General features: G+C 33.2%; 1 protein-coding gene across 2 annotated transcripts in view; it reads left to right on the top strand.

Annotated features, from left to right (window-relative positions):
• The window catches only part of PRKACB (protein kinase cAMP-activated catalytic subunit beta), a 121,764-nt gene that overhangs the window by 42,045 nt on the left and 64,443 nt on the right, over positions 1 to 15,276 (top strand). The window contains exon 1 of one of the 2 annotated variants that reach the window (XM_046006768.1): positions 8,141 to 8,389. The exons of the other annotated variant lie outside the window; for it this stretch is intronic. Coding sequence (XP_045862724.1) covers positions 8,206 to 8,389 — 184 coding nt within the window. The 5' untranslated portion in view covers positions 8,141 to 8,205. Of the gene's footprint in view, positions 1 to 8,140; positions 8,390 to 15,276 lie in introns of those variants that run through there. 2 annotated transcript variants of the gene reach the window in all.

Raw genomic sequence — 15,276 nt, 5'->3', positions numbered from 1 at the left:
TAATCTGAATAGGTCTATATCTATTAAAACTAAATCAATAATTTAAAAATTAATAAGAAATTTATAAGAAAATTTATAAGAAATCCATCTGAAAAGGATCAGGATCAGATGGATTCACTAGTGAATTCTACCAGATAAAACTCAATTATAAGAACAAACATGGTTGCCTGGGTGGCTCAGTTTGTTAAGCATCGACTCTTGATTTCAGATTAGATCTTGATCTCAGGATTGTGAGATCAAGCCCTGCATCAGGCTCCATGCTGGGCATGGAGCCTGCTTAAGATTCTGTTTCCCTCTGTCCTTCCTCCCTGCCACTTGCACTCTCTTTCCCTTAAAAAAGGGGGAAAAAATATCCAATTAAGAAGTGGGCAAAAGATCTGGACAGACATCTCACTAACAATAATGATGGTAAATAAGCATGTAAGAAGATGCTCAACATCATTGTCACTAGGGAATTGCAAATTAAAATAACAGTAGGATACTACTATACATCTTTTAGAATAACTAAAGTGAGGACATACACAGAGTTGCCATTTTCTTTTTTTTTTTTTAAGAAGATTTTATTTATTTATTTGATAAGAGATCACAAGTAGGCAGAGAGGCAGGCAGAGAGAGAGAGAGGAGGAAGCAGACTCCATGCTGAGCAGAGAGCCCGATGTGGGGCTCGATCCCAGGACCCTGAGATCATGACCTGAGCTGAACAGAGGCTTAACCCACTGAGCTACTCAGGCGCCCCCTGAGTTGCCAATTTCTTATAAGGACGCAGAACAGCAGGAACTCTTTTCACTGGTGATGGTGATAAAAAATGGTACAGCCACTTTGGAAGACATTTAGGCAATTTCCTGCAAAGCTAAGCATAGCCTTACCATACATGTCAATAATCACACTGCTAGGAATTTAATTTACTACACTGATTTTACAGCTATGTCCACACAAAAACCTGCACATGAAAATTTACAGCTTCTGTTCGTAATTGCCAAAACCTGGAAGCAACCGTGGTCCTTCAGTAGGTGAATTGATAAACAGATTGTGGTATATCCATATGATAGGTTATTATTCAGTGATAAAAAGAAATAAGCCATAAAGCCACAGAAAGACATGCATGAATTTTAAATGCATATTGCTAAGTGGTAGAAGCAGTCTGAAAAGTCTGCATGGGATGTGACTCCAATTTTGACACCATGGAAAAGGCAAAACTCTAGTAACGGTTAAAAGTTTAGTAGGTGCCAAAGATTGGGAAACCACAGGATATTTACAAAGGTGGTAAAATTTCTGTATGATAATGTAATTGTGGTTCATGACATGCATTTGTCCAAATCCATAGTGCCTTCATACAGAGTAAATCTGAATGTATGTAATTTTTTAATATATAATTTTTTAAAACATCATTTAGAAAATTGAGGGATCTCAGAATGAAATTCAGACTGTGACAAAACAATCTAATGTATTGCAAACTCGTGAAACAACCTTACTGAAGATGAGTCAAAAGGTGCTGACCTGAGTAAATTTGGAAAAAAGTGAAATCTGTAAGAGTAGAGGCAAAAGAAATTGCATAGTAGTATATGCTAGTTGATAAAGTTGTTTCCCATGGGGTTAAAGTTATTAACTGTACCAGGTTAACAATTCTGATACTGCCACGTGTATACTGAAATTGAACAAGTAAGTAAATGAATGGTGGATGGTGGAAGCCAGGTTTCTCACTGTTGGAGTGGGAGTTTTTAAGTAAGTAAGGAGGAGGAATAAAATGAATCATGCAGTAATAGATTAGAGTTGGAGATACTAGGAAGAACTCATCTTTACTTCATTATAGACACAACTGATTGCATGTGGAAATACAGATATGGGTGTAAAACATTTGTATACACATATATTTCTTGGCTCCATCAGCTGAGAAGGCCTAGAAGCAACAGCACTCTAGTAGCAACATGCTCACCTAGTTCTCAGATCTTTGTTTTAATACCATTCTCCAGTAAAAGGAACTAGGGCTCCTTAGAGAAATGGCTGATTCTAGAATTGGGGCAGGAAGTATACAAAATGAGCATGGGCCATGTTGTAGTGTTAGAAAGTAAATGTTCAAACATATATGCATGTGTGCATGTGCTCATGCAAACATGATTGTATCTTAGTGGGACATAGGAGGCAATTGAAAGAGTTTCCAATGGTCAAAGCTTGAATAATTTAAGCAAAAAAAAAAAATTAATAGCACAGTATTGGGTTATAGCTCAAAATATAAAGTGAATATCCATGTGTCCATACTGAATGTAAATAAATGATTGAATGAATAAATTGGGGAGAAGAGACACATTGTCCAGGCAGAGGAATTCCACTCTGTCTTCAAGGAATTAGAGTATAACTTCCCTTTCTTTAAGTGTGCACTGGGCATAGTAACTTCATTCCAACAAGTACAGTATGGATGAGGGGGAAGGGAGTAACTATAGTGGAGGCACTTGAAAAACACTACCTAAACCAGGTTAACAAGAATACCATTCACAGTGATAAGTCATGTTGATAGTATATATCCTTGATATGATGTGATACAAGTGGCACTTTACGTCTGTTTCCTCAGTAGCCCATAACCCCAGCTAATCATGAAAAATAAACAAACAAAACCCAAAAATACTGAGGAACACTTTACTACATACTTGACCAATACTCCTCAAAATTGTCAAGGTCATCAAAGCAAGGAAAATCTGAGAAGGAATCTAAGGAAACATGAGTCATGACAGCCAAGAGGAGCCAAAGGAGTCATGAGTACTAAATGCAATGTAATATCCTAGATGGGGTCCTGGAACAGGAAAAGGACATTAGATTAAAGCTAAGGAAATCTGAATAAACTATGGCCTTTGGTTAACAATAATGTATCAAAATTGACTCATTAATTGTACAAATTTGCCATAACTAATGTGAGATGTTAATAATAACTGAAACTTGTGTGTTGGGTATATGGCAACCCTATAGTATCTTTGCAGTTTTTCCGTAAATCTAAAAACTGTTCTAAAATTAAAGTTTATTTTGCCAAAAAGTTCCATTTTATATAGGTCTTAAAATGCAAATTATGTATTTTGTCAGGAAGTATCAAGTTGCCAAGGATTTGGAATGGAAAGAAGGAAAGCTTATGAAGAGGCATGAGAAAAGTTCATTATCTTGATTTATGGTCTCACAGTTGTATTTATATGTCAAAACGCCAAATTCCACACTTTGGATATTTGCAGTTTATTGAATGCCAGTTATATTCATGAAAGCCTTTTTTTTTAACAGATAGGGAACAAACAGAAAAGAAATAAAAAAACAATAGACCTAGAGCCAATAGTATCAATAATTACAGCAAATATAAATGATTTAAACAAGACTCAGCTACGTGTTGTAACAAGAAGTCAACTTTAAATATACTGATATAACATTTAAAAGCAAAAGAATGGGGGAAGATAAGTCCATCTTGATAGTCTTGTTTGACATTATTACTGAAAGTCCTAGAAGTAGAACAAACTATATCTGTTCAAAGATGATATGCTTGCCTACATAGAAAATCCTAAGAAATCTACAAGAAGAAAAAGGCTCCTAAAACTTGTAAGTGTGCTTAGCAAGGTTGCAATATACAAGGTTGAAATATAAAAATAAGTCATGTTTCTGTATACTAGCAATGAACAATTGCAAATATTCTCAAAGTACCATTTACAATCACAATCACAATCAATAACTCCAATTTAAAAAAATAGTATGTAGGTATAACTCTTAACAAAATATTTGCAGGATCTTTATGCTCAAGATTATAAAACACTGATGAAAGAAATCAAAGACCCAAGTAAATGAAGAGATAACTCTATGATCATAGATTGAAAGACTCAGTATATTGAGATGTCATTTCTCTCAATAAACACAATAAAGTCCCAGCAAGGGAGCGCCTGGGTGGCTCAGTCATTAAGTGTCTGCCTTTGGCTCAGATCATGATCCCACAGTCCTAGGATGGACCTCTGCATCCTGCTCCCTGCTCAGCGAGAAGCCTACTTCTTCCTCTTCCACTCCCTCTGCTTGTGTTCCCTCTCTTGCTGTCTCTGTCTGTCAAATAAATAATAAAATCTTTAAAAATAAAAATAAATAAAAAATGAAAAAATAAAGTCCCAGCAAGATTATTTTTGTAGACATAGACAATCTTAAAATATATATGGAAAGGTTAAGGAACTCTGATAGTCAAAACAACTAAGAAGAAAAAAATGTTGGAACATTTACACTATCAGATTTAAGATTTACTAGAAAACTATAATAACCAACACACTACGGTGTAGATGAAAGAATTGACACATACACAAATTGGTGGAACATGATAAAGTCCAGAATAGACCCAGACAAATATTGTTAATTGATTTTTGACAAAGGTGCAAAGGCAATTCAGTTGTTAATGGATATATAAATTGTGGTAAATCCATACAATTCAGCAATAAAAAAAAATGAGTGAACTATTGAAACACAACATGGATGAGCCTCAGGTGTTAACACTGTGCTAAATGAAATAAGCCAGTCTTAAAGGGTTGAATCCATTCATAAAAGATATGAATCCATTTAAGTCATTTTTTGAAAGGCAAAAACCATTACCCTAAAATCTTTATTTGAATAGCAGGGGTCATGGTCATATTATTTGCCCTCTACATGGAACAAATACATCATTTATGTATCAAATATGCTTCCATGTTTTGCTTTTCTTTAACCTTGAAATTCTAAAGTACATAGTTGTTCTTGGCCTCAGCATGATTGTGAACCTGAAGGTAGACAATGAAGTCACAGGCTCTAAGGTGACCGATCATCTGAATGGAAACATTCTAATAAAAAAGATTCTTAGACTCTGAACAGTATTTCCAAGAACTAATTCCACCCTCCTGCTGTTCTTTTATTTTTGACTTCCCCATCTTTTTTTTTTTTTTTTTAAGATTTTGTTATTTGAGACAGAGATAGAGAGAGGGAGAGGGAGAAGCAGACTCCCTGCTGAGCCCCCCACTTCCCTATCCCTATTGGAAAAATACTGCATTTGAAAAAATCTTTACTTCCTTTGTTGATCACTGTTGTGCAGTACAAAGGAGCTTTGATCTAGGAGCCAGAAGACTTGACTTTGGGCAAGTCACTTAGTGTTTCTAAGTTTATTTTCTCATCTTAAAGTAGAGATAATAACACCTGCCCTGCCTACTTCATTTGTAAAGATCTGATGAGCCAGTGGAAATTCCCATTTTGTATGTTGTAAAGTAATTGGTAAATAAATGTAAGGTTTCACCACTATTACTAAATATAGGGAACAAAAACTTTTTGTGGTATAACAGGAGATTCAACTCTGAAAATTGTTATAATCTCAAAAATTAATGCAGAATGAATAATAAGGACTTCATAATCTCAAAGTTGATTACTCTGGTTTTATTATCATACATTATTTAATTAAGTTATTAATAGAGTATAAAATATGCTATTATACCAAATTTGGAGTACAGGGCTAGACATTTTAGTATAAATTAAAGTTCTGTAAATACCATCAGGATGAATAGCAAGCAATATACTTCTTAAGATTAATTTCAATTAATCAATTATGAAGGAAGGAATTCAGTTTTAGTAAAAGCTGTAGTTGTTTCCTTTCAGCAGTAGATGCCAGTAGAGTTCTTCTTTTTAATAAAAATCAAGTTGCCTAAGTACTTACATAGCAACAACTTCCTGGTCACATTACCATATATAGAAACATTGCTCTGCAGACTAAAGATTTTACTTTCTGTAAGGACTTTGTAACAAATAGAAACAGTTTTACTGAAAGAAAAAAAAAAAAAAGTCCAGGTTTCAGATGTAGGGTTTTCACTCATCTAGTAAGGCTTACTTCCTCCCCCTCCTTCCCCTCCTTCTTCTACTTACTTTGCTGTTAATAGCCTTATGCATTGTTTTAAATAAATGAATCTTAGTGTTCTAGTTAGGACTCTGGAATATCTGTACTAAGCTTGAGCAACGTTGAATATGCCTGGCTAAACATGTTAAAGATGATATGGTGGGGCTGAAGTGTTAGGATTAGTTCGTTCATTTGGCAAGGGAATACCATGAGTTGAATATTTTGGGAAGGTTAATGTGTCAGAGATGAGTGATCGAAAGAAATGACTGGAAGCAGGGAAAACAAGTTATTTTAGAAATTCACATTTGCACATTACAAAAATGAAACCCAAAGAATGAACAAAATTTAGTAACTGACTGAATATAGAGAAAAAGAGTTCAATGACATTGCATAAATAAAACATTTTCAAGTATTTAATGATTTTACTTAGACCTTTAATTTGTTAAAAATGAATGCTTTCGTTTTTAGGGGGAGACAAACCATGAGAGACTGGACTCTGAGAAACAAACTGAGGGTTTTGGAGGGGAAGAGGCTAGGGGGTTGGGTGAACCTAGAGGTGGGTATTAAGGACGGCACATATTGTATGGAGCACTGGGTGTGGTGCATAAAAAATGAATCTTGGGACACTGAAAAAAAAATAAAATTATAAAAAAAAATGAATGCTTTCTTGAACATATTGAGTACATAATACATGCACTATATTGATGAATTCAAGTAACATAATTTGAGACTTAAATTTATAAACAGCAAGTTTTAACACAGAAGTTTAAATCAGTGGAGAAAGGAGAGAGCAATTTATTTTCTAAGAAATATGTTGGAAAATTCAGTGAAGAGGTGACACTTGGAGTGAGTCTCAAGAATGAAAGGAATTTCTCCTAAGACAGCAAGGCAGAGAATTAAGGGATTTCATCCACTTCAGGCCCTATAGTCCTTCCATGCTCTGTAGAGACTGATTACAGACTGCGAACACTTGTTCAATGTCTGTTTTGTGTAAAGCACTGTCAGATGTTAAAAAAAATTATCTATTCTTATACTCACATGTTTATACAGAAAGCTACAGATTTTAAAAGCTTAGTATTATAGATACTGTTCCCTATTTGGTTACATTGATACTAATTTTATTACACAAAACAAAATATACAACAGTAGAGCTGTTACTTGGCAAAATTCATAAGTCAATTTTTGTGTGTGTGTATGTGTTGTCCTAAACTGATTATATTATTGTTCCAATTCTTTTTATTATTGTTGTTCCTATTCTATTTGTCAAGCAGTTGGCAGGAAATTTGGACTAAGATATTTTTAGGTAGATCCTCTCTCTCCCCCAAGGAGAAAAGTATATAGATTTTTCATCCTTTAATTAGTGTCAAAAGGCAAGTACTTGAGTTCATCATTAAGTGTCACAGGTTACTTTTTTCCTGCAAATGGACTATGGCAAATTTTACTTTCTTTTAATCAAAGGAGTTGTTTCTAAGTCAGACCTAAAGTTAGGGATCAGTGAAGCAGTAGTACTCAGTGTTAAGTTTTAAAAATTAAGATGTTTCAGTAAGCTAGAAGGAATTTTTTTTTTCAGTTGAAATGTTTTGCTGTGGCTGATTTTACATAACTTTAAATCTTATATTTTGTTCATTTTTTCATATTTTAAAATGTTTTAAAAAGTACTGCTGATAAACACTTGTCAGCAGATGGTAAGTTTGATAAGCAGTACTCATACTACGTTTTTGTAGTTCCTGTATATTTTAGACTTAAGTCAATGAGTTAGCAACATTCAGTTCTTTTTTTTAAGTGCTAGTTCAGATATTTCTTAGTTAAAACATGTTATAAAGTTGTTTTGCAAGGGCTTTTAATATCCATTTTATATGAGTTGCCAATGAAAAGTTAACTGCTTATCAGGATTCATAAAATCTGTACATTAGCTGATTTCCTGGAAAAAAAAAACACACACACACAACCTTTTTAACATATTATATTTGGAGAATGGTTTGGCCTTGAATTGTTTGCATGGAGTTGTAATACATGTTTAACTAGTTTTCTTTTTGAAAAGTTTTTTTCAGTCTCTATATAAAGTCTTATCTTTAATGTTCTCATTAATATTAAACACTCTTAAGCATAAAACCTTTTAGGCTGATATTGCAAGTCTTTAAAATCCCCATCTCTAGTTGAGATGGAGGGTTTGCTAAGAAAGGCTCAGTAATGTACTGTTTTATATTAACAGGAAACAGAGCAGCAGTAGTGGTTTGAATACCCTGCAAACAGGAAGTTTGACACATGCATAGCTCTTAGCTTTGTGTAAGAATTTGTTGAGCTCCTTCTGGAAATATTTTCATTTACTTTAAGTAAAGTGTAAATGCACATGAATGGCAGCTTATAAAGAACTACCCTGTAACCAGTATACAGGTACAACTGCTCTTCAGAAATTGGAAGGTTTTGCTAGCCGATTATTTCATAGACATTCTAAAAGTACTGCACATGATCAGAAAACTGCTCTGGAAAATGACAGCCTTCATTTCTCTGAACATACTGCTTTATGGGACAAATCAAGTAAGTTTTGTTTGTTTTTTTTTTTAATGGTACATTTTAACTAGAAGCTAAAATACTAATTGGAGTTTTAGAATCAAACATAAAAAACAATGTTTTGTCTTTTTGTGATTTGTACAAGGACATTTTGCAGAACGAAGTTGCAAAATTCCACAAAACTTGATTATAAGTTGAACTGAATCGTGTAGTTTATTGTTTTGTTTTATATGTGACCATTAAGTCACATGTCAGTAGGAAATTTTCTACAGAATTTTATGTCATTTCTAGTGAATGTTTGTTTTTATTTTTTGTTCTTATATAAAAGTGAAAATCCTAAATTTTAGAAAGAATCAGTTTATTTTTTAAAAAGTTTTTTTGGATTCATAATCCTTAAAATTTAAAAGGGCAGAAGACTCTGGAATTTATAATTAAAGTTCTACTGTGTTTACCATTTTTTATTTTTAAGTGCCTGTGTAAAAGTTACTTCAGGTTTTTTTACAAGCAGGATTTCTAATATGAAAGCATAGTATAATTACTCTATGTAAAATCTTATATTTATAACATAATAAATATCAAAAGCTTTTATAATTATATTTTATGTTCTTTTAATTGCGGTTAAAGGAGGAAAAACTTGTTTATGCATACATCACATTCTTTCCAGGCATGTTAAAATGTTTGAACTTGCTACTTTGCTAAAATGTAACCATTTTTGGTGACATGCACTTTAAAAGATAAATTTCAGGTATAAAAAATACCAGTTCCTCCATTCCACATCTCACCTTGGACCCTCCCCAAGGTATTTTTGTCATTGTGATTAAAGGAACAATAGAATTACCCTTGGTACCTTTGCCCTTTTTGATGTGTTTGATGATCAAATAGCACTAGGTTTTGCTTTTTTCTGTTTATATATTCCATAGCAGTTTAAAACTCAATTAAAAAAAAAAAAAAAAACAAACCAAGAATAGTTTATGAAATTTAGTCCTAGGTTTTTTACAGTACCTTCATGGTTCTATAGAAGTTTATTTGAATTATTTATTTACTGCATCAGAATTTTTTTTTTTTTACCTTCTTTGAGCTGGTTTAAGGAGAAAGTAAAGAACACATACATTGTTAAAATTCTTCTTACTTAAAGGTTTTGATTGTTTATAATTAATCCTTACTGTAAAGCAGGTTGATAGATGAGGAATCTCAAATATCTTCAAGTTAATGAACTGCTAAATATTAGACATAATTCTACATTATTAAAATTAACCAAACAGCAGAAGTTTGTTATTCATTCCACTTGTCCTGTTCTATTAAATTGCATTCTCTTAGGTCCCTTTGGAAATCTTTTTCATGCATTTGGAAGACTTTTAATTAAGCATTCAATTAAGAATGGGGACAGTACTGAATTAGTTTCTGTTTCACTAGTACCTACTCCTCCAAAACAGACATAGTAGGTGTTTGTTTAGTAAATGTATCTCACATGTGTTTGATGAATGAATGAGATCACAGGCTTGTAATAAAACTTATGTTTGAACCATACTGTCACCATTTTTAAAAATGTATGGGACCTGTGATGTTTTCTGAAACACATTTTAAAACTAACAATTGAAGATAACAACATGAGCGTGATTTCTTTTAGAAAAAAAGAGACTGATGGGGCGCCTGGATGGCTCAGTGGGTTAAAGCCTCTGCCTTTGGCTCAGGTTGTGATCCCAGGGTCCTGGAATCAAGCCCCACATTGGGCTCTCTGCTCAGCAGGGAGCCTGCTCCCGCCCCCAACCGCCTGCCTCTCTGCCTACTTGTGATCTCTGTCTGTCAAATAAATAAATAAAATCTTTAAAATAAAAAAGAAAGAAAAAAGAGACTGATAAAATGCTGTTAACTTTTTTCTGAATTGTGATGTCACAAAATAAAATAAATAGTACGCTTGTAACACAAGTAAAATTTAGGTGCAAGCCTTGTAGCCCTGTAAATAATAGGCATGACACAAGAAATATTTAGAATAACTGAATATTCATTAATCAAGTATTCTTCTATAATCAAGTATTTTTCTACTCTCTTCTCTCTTTCATATCCCAAAAATATCAAAAGACACAATAATTTTATATACATAATGATGGGTATAGTAAACACAAGCTCTAGTTTTCTATTATGGAGTGTGTTACTGTAGAGGAGAAAACACTGATGCAACAGAAACAGAAATCCTATCATTTCAAAATTCCAGGGTTTATTTTTGTGATGAAAGCACAAATTATCACTTACAGAGTGAGTTATAGAAGGAACTTTGACTATATGAAGTTTTTATGAAAACCACATTCTTTAAAGCTACTTAAAGTATTCTACTTGTATGACTTGTTTGACAACAAAAAGGAATGTACTGTCTCCTGATAATAAACACTCTGAATATGCTTGTTCCAAAAGTGCTATTTTAAGAAATCAACTAAGCACTGAAAATACATGTAATTTTTTTAATTGAACTGTTGAGTAAAGATTAATTACCAATTTAAGCATTTATGAAATGTAACAAGTTTTAATCCAAGATTTTTCTCTAGTGATAGTAAATATAGGAAGAAATACAATATAAAAGCCACATAGAACTGTGTTTTATCTTCTATTATTAAATTAAGTAACAGGAATTCCTGTTTGATAACATAAATATTTAACAGCTGATTCCATCTACATGTAAGTACAAGAAGTTCAAAAGAAAAACATGGAGGAATTCTGCTTTTCGTTCTGACTCAGAATGAACAGGAGTATTGATGTTCATTGAATTCTCTTTGTAGCAAATGTATTATGGTTAGCTTTTAAATCTTCCTTTGATCATAAGTGGTGTATCAAATTATACAATGCTGAACTTAATTGAAGTTTTCACGATTTAAATCTTGGACTTTATACACTTAATGAATGTCTAATAACATTTTAAGGACTGAATAGGTGAATACCATCAAACACTTTTCTTATTCTCCTTCCCCATGAATTGACTAGCTATTTTTCTGGTAGATAAAAAGCCGTATGAGTGAATCTTAGATTTAAATATCATATTAAACAAATAAACAATTTTGTATATAGATTTCTTCAGGTAGGATTAGATAACTAAAATGGTTTATCAGGCCACTTTATCTAGTTAGTTTTACCCTTCCAAAGCTCATGCAATCTTTAAGACAATTCACTTTCATGTTTCTTTTTTTTTTCCTTGAAGATTAATTTATTCATTTTAGAGAGGGGCAGGGAGGAGCAGCAGGAGAGAGAGAAATCTCAAGCAGACTCCATACTGAGTGTGGAGCCCAATGTGGGGCTGGATCTCATGACCCTGAGATCATGTCATGAATTGAAATCAAGAGTCAGACACTTAACTGACTGAGCCACCCAGATACCCCTTTCATGTTTATTTCTTAGGCCACTGAATCTGTGTTACTGTAACTTCCTTTTTTTCCCCATTGTAACTTCTAAGCTAGAACACCATCCACATTATCCTTTTATCTGCTTTTTCTATCAGCAGCTATTCCATAAGTTTCTTGGTAGTAATCCGTTTTTAGTCACTTGGCAAATGTTTTTGAGAATTTACTGTATCATGGTCTACAGATGGGCTATGGGAAAAATAAGATCTAGTTCGTACCCTCAAAAACAAGAGTAGGAAGAGCAAACATACAACCAACATAATATTTAAGGTATAGTGAAATGGTTACTTAAAATTGTAAGTTTATGTAGGAGCTTAGTGTAAGAAGAAATTAACATTAAGGGGAGATGTGAACCTTCAAGAACATGAAGAATGAATTAACTTCTGAGACTCAGAAAAGGAGGAAAAGATATTTTAATATAAGAAAATAACATACGGGGCGCCTGGGTGGCTCAGTGGTTTAAGCCGCTGCCTTCGGCTCAGGTCATGATCTCAGGGTCCTGGGATCGAGTCCCGCATTGGGCTCTCTGCTCGGCAGGGAGCCTGCTTCCCTCTCACTCTCTCTGCCTGCCTCTCTGCCTACTTGTGATCTCTCTCTGTCAAATAAATAAATAAAATCTTAAAAAAAAAAAAAAAAGAAAATAACATACAAAAATATGTGAAAACATGAAAATTTAGGATTTACTTAAAAGACATGGTAAAATATTAGAAGGGTAGCCTGTAGATCTGATCTTTGAAATCTATCACATACTCAGAATTTTGAACTACATTCTAATAGACAGTGGGGAGCTAATCTGTTTTTTTTAAAGCAGAAGATAATATATGTGCGGTCTTTGTTAAAAGGGCCTAAAATGTTAAATTAAATTATGTTAAAAGCATAATAAAGGAAAAGTTAACTTGCTTATTCTGCAAGGAAATGTATTTGGATACTAAAGATTTTCTATTTGAGCTGGGCGGGTATTTACAACTAAGACTTTTGGTCAGTACATGACCATGGCAAATGAATAGTCAGACACTGGATTCCCTTTACAATAACAGTGCTAATTTAAGATGTTTCTTCTCCCTGGAATTCCTTTTCCTTTCTCCCACCAGTGGTAAGATCTGCTCTTACGTTCAGACTCTGTTCAATTATTATCTCTAACAAAAATCACCAGAGCATTCTTTTCCTATTTTTCATTCCAGTAAAATTCATAATCTTCTTCCTTTGTTCTCCTGTCATCTTATGCTCACATCAATTATGGTTTATTTTAATAGATTTAAAGTTATATTAAATTATTCCTTAAGTTACATATCTCCCATATTTGACTTTAAACTCCTAGAGGGCATAAATTTGTCAATTTATTTTTGGTATTACCAGCCTATTTCTCAATAAACACTGAGTTGTTTGTTAGATTGCCTTTAAATATCACTATGGTCTTACACTAATAAGCATTCTTTAATTTGTTCTATTATGATCTTTGCAATTTACTTCAAAGGCTTATGGTTACTAACCAAAAGCAGTAAGATGCTGACCTGAACATGGAAAATACCACATTCCAGAGCACTAAACTCTTCAGCGTGATCTGTGTATTTTTATCATGATTGCTTATAAGAATTTGAATAATCAGCTGACCTTATACTAAGCTAATTGGAAAATTAAATAATTTAACATTAGAAAATGTTTCCATGGGCTACTTAGCAATGCCATATCGTATATCAAGTTTAATAACATAAAGAGTAGCTTCTATTTGCTTGTGTTTTGCAAGAGTAACCATACTACATGGTTAGAGAAAAAGGAAGATTAAGTATATATTCTAGGTATTGTCTTGCTACTCGAAGTGTGTTGCCAATCCAACAGCATTAGCATCACCTGGGAGCCTGTTACAAAGGAAGACTCTTGGAATGCCTGGGTGACTCAGTCAGTTAAGTGTCTGCCTTTGGCTCATGTTCTGATCCCTGGGTCCTGGATAGAGTCCCACATCGGGCTCCTTGCTTAGCAGGGAATCTGCCTGTTGCTCCCCTTACTTGTGCTCTCTCCCTCTGACAAATAAATAAATAAAATATTTTTTTAAAAAAAGAAAAACCCTCAGGCCCTATCAAACCTGAGTCAGAATCTTCATTTTAACAGAATTATCCAGCTGATTGATATGCACATTAAAGTTAGAGAAGCACTTTTTCCCTAGTAATATTTTAATCCAATTACCAAATAATGTATCTTCCTTGGAGAAAATTTGCAAACCATAGAAAAGAACAAAAAAAAAAAAAAGAAATCACACAATTCCACCAAAAGATAACCACTGCTAACATCTTTTATATATATAGTCTTGTAGCTCTAGATATCTTTTGTATATATAGACTGCTTTTTGCATAGATAAATTTCCACCAGCCCCTCAACTTGGATCTTTTAGTGTACAGCATTTTATTACATTTTTGCTTGTCATAAAGAGTTGTTCCACAATACATTTTAAGATGGCTGTTTTGTATTCAATTGTATTCAATCTGTATTCATTTGAAGGATGTAACACAATTTATTTAACTGATCACTGGCCATCTAGATTGTTTTTAATTTTTGCTATTATAAAAAAAATGCTGTGATAAACATCCTTTTAGCTAAATCTTTGTATATATTATTTTTATATTTTATAGGACAAATTTAGAGAACTGTTATGACTATTTTCAGACTTCTATATTAATTGCACCCCAGATATACAAGTAATATAATTTTTGGAGTTAAATTTGTTTCACTATTCAGGGAAGATGTTTAAATTCCCTGCCTTATTTTCTCCTTTATTACTAGTTTTTATCAGAATTCTCCATTTTTCAAAACTGATCAATTATTAGGAGCAAATGGTCTGAAAGACATATTTTAGTTGCTGAATAGAGCATTATCATTATATGTTTCTTGGTAGTCAATAGACTATAATCTACTTGGAGATTCAGACATACTATAAAGTATATCACATACTTCTGATTGTGCAATATAGCTGTGACTCTTATCCCTTCATTCCCACATTCCCTGGGTAGAATATTGTCATATACATTATTACATTTTCATTTATCTATTGTCAGATGTTGTTCTAAGGACATTGCATGTATTCATTTATGTAATCCTTTAAAAAGCCCAGTAGGGTTTACAGATGAAGAGATTAAAGCACTTTGAGGGACAGTAATTTCTTCAGGATAACATACGTAAAGGAAGAAATTTGAACCCAGGCGGTCTGGCTCCAAAGCCATGCTTTTAGTACCTATTCTGTGAAATCTTTCTATATGTGTATAAGAAAAATGGGTCTCTGGCTCCGATAGCAAAGATTTTGTGTCTTGGGTTTCCTGTCAGATGAGAGACAGTGTGTGTATTATGAGGACCAAGAAGATCAACAGGCTAGAAAGAGAACTTTGAGAATAAGATGCCTTCCAAAAAGAGCTAATAAATTGAAACTGGACTGATATATTCTCTGAAGGATTGAATATTACTTGCAAAGTCCTAAAATAATGGCTGCTTTTAACTCAGCTTTTAACTAGTTATATAACTAATATGGCCACTTACGATACA

Source organism: Meles meles, chromosome 1, assembly GCF_922984935.1.
Source record: "Meles meles chromosome 1, mMelMel3.1 paternal haplotype, whole genome shotgun sequence".
Classification (NCBI taxonomy): Eukaryota; Metazoa; Chordata; class Mammalia; order Carnivora; family Mustelidae; genus Meles; species Meles meles.
Note: the sequence above shows the minus strand (reverse complement) of the source record. Positions and strands in the feature narration are given on the sequence as shown.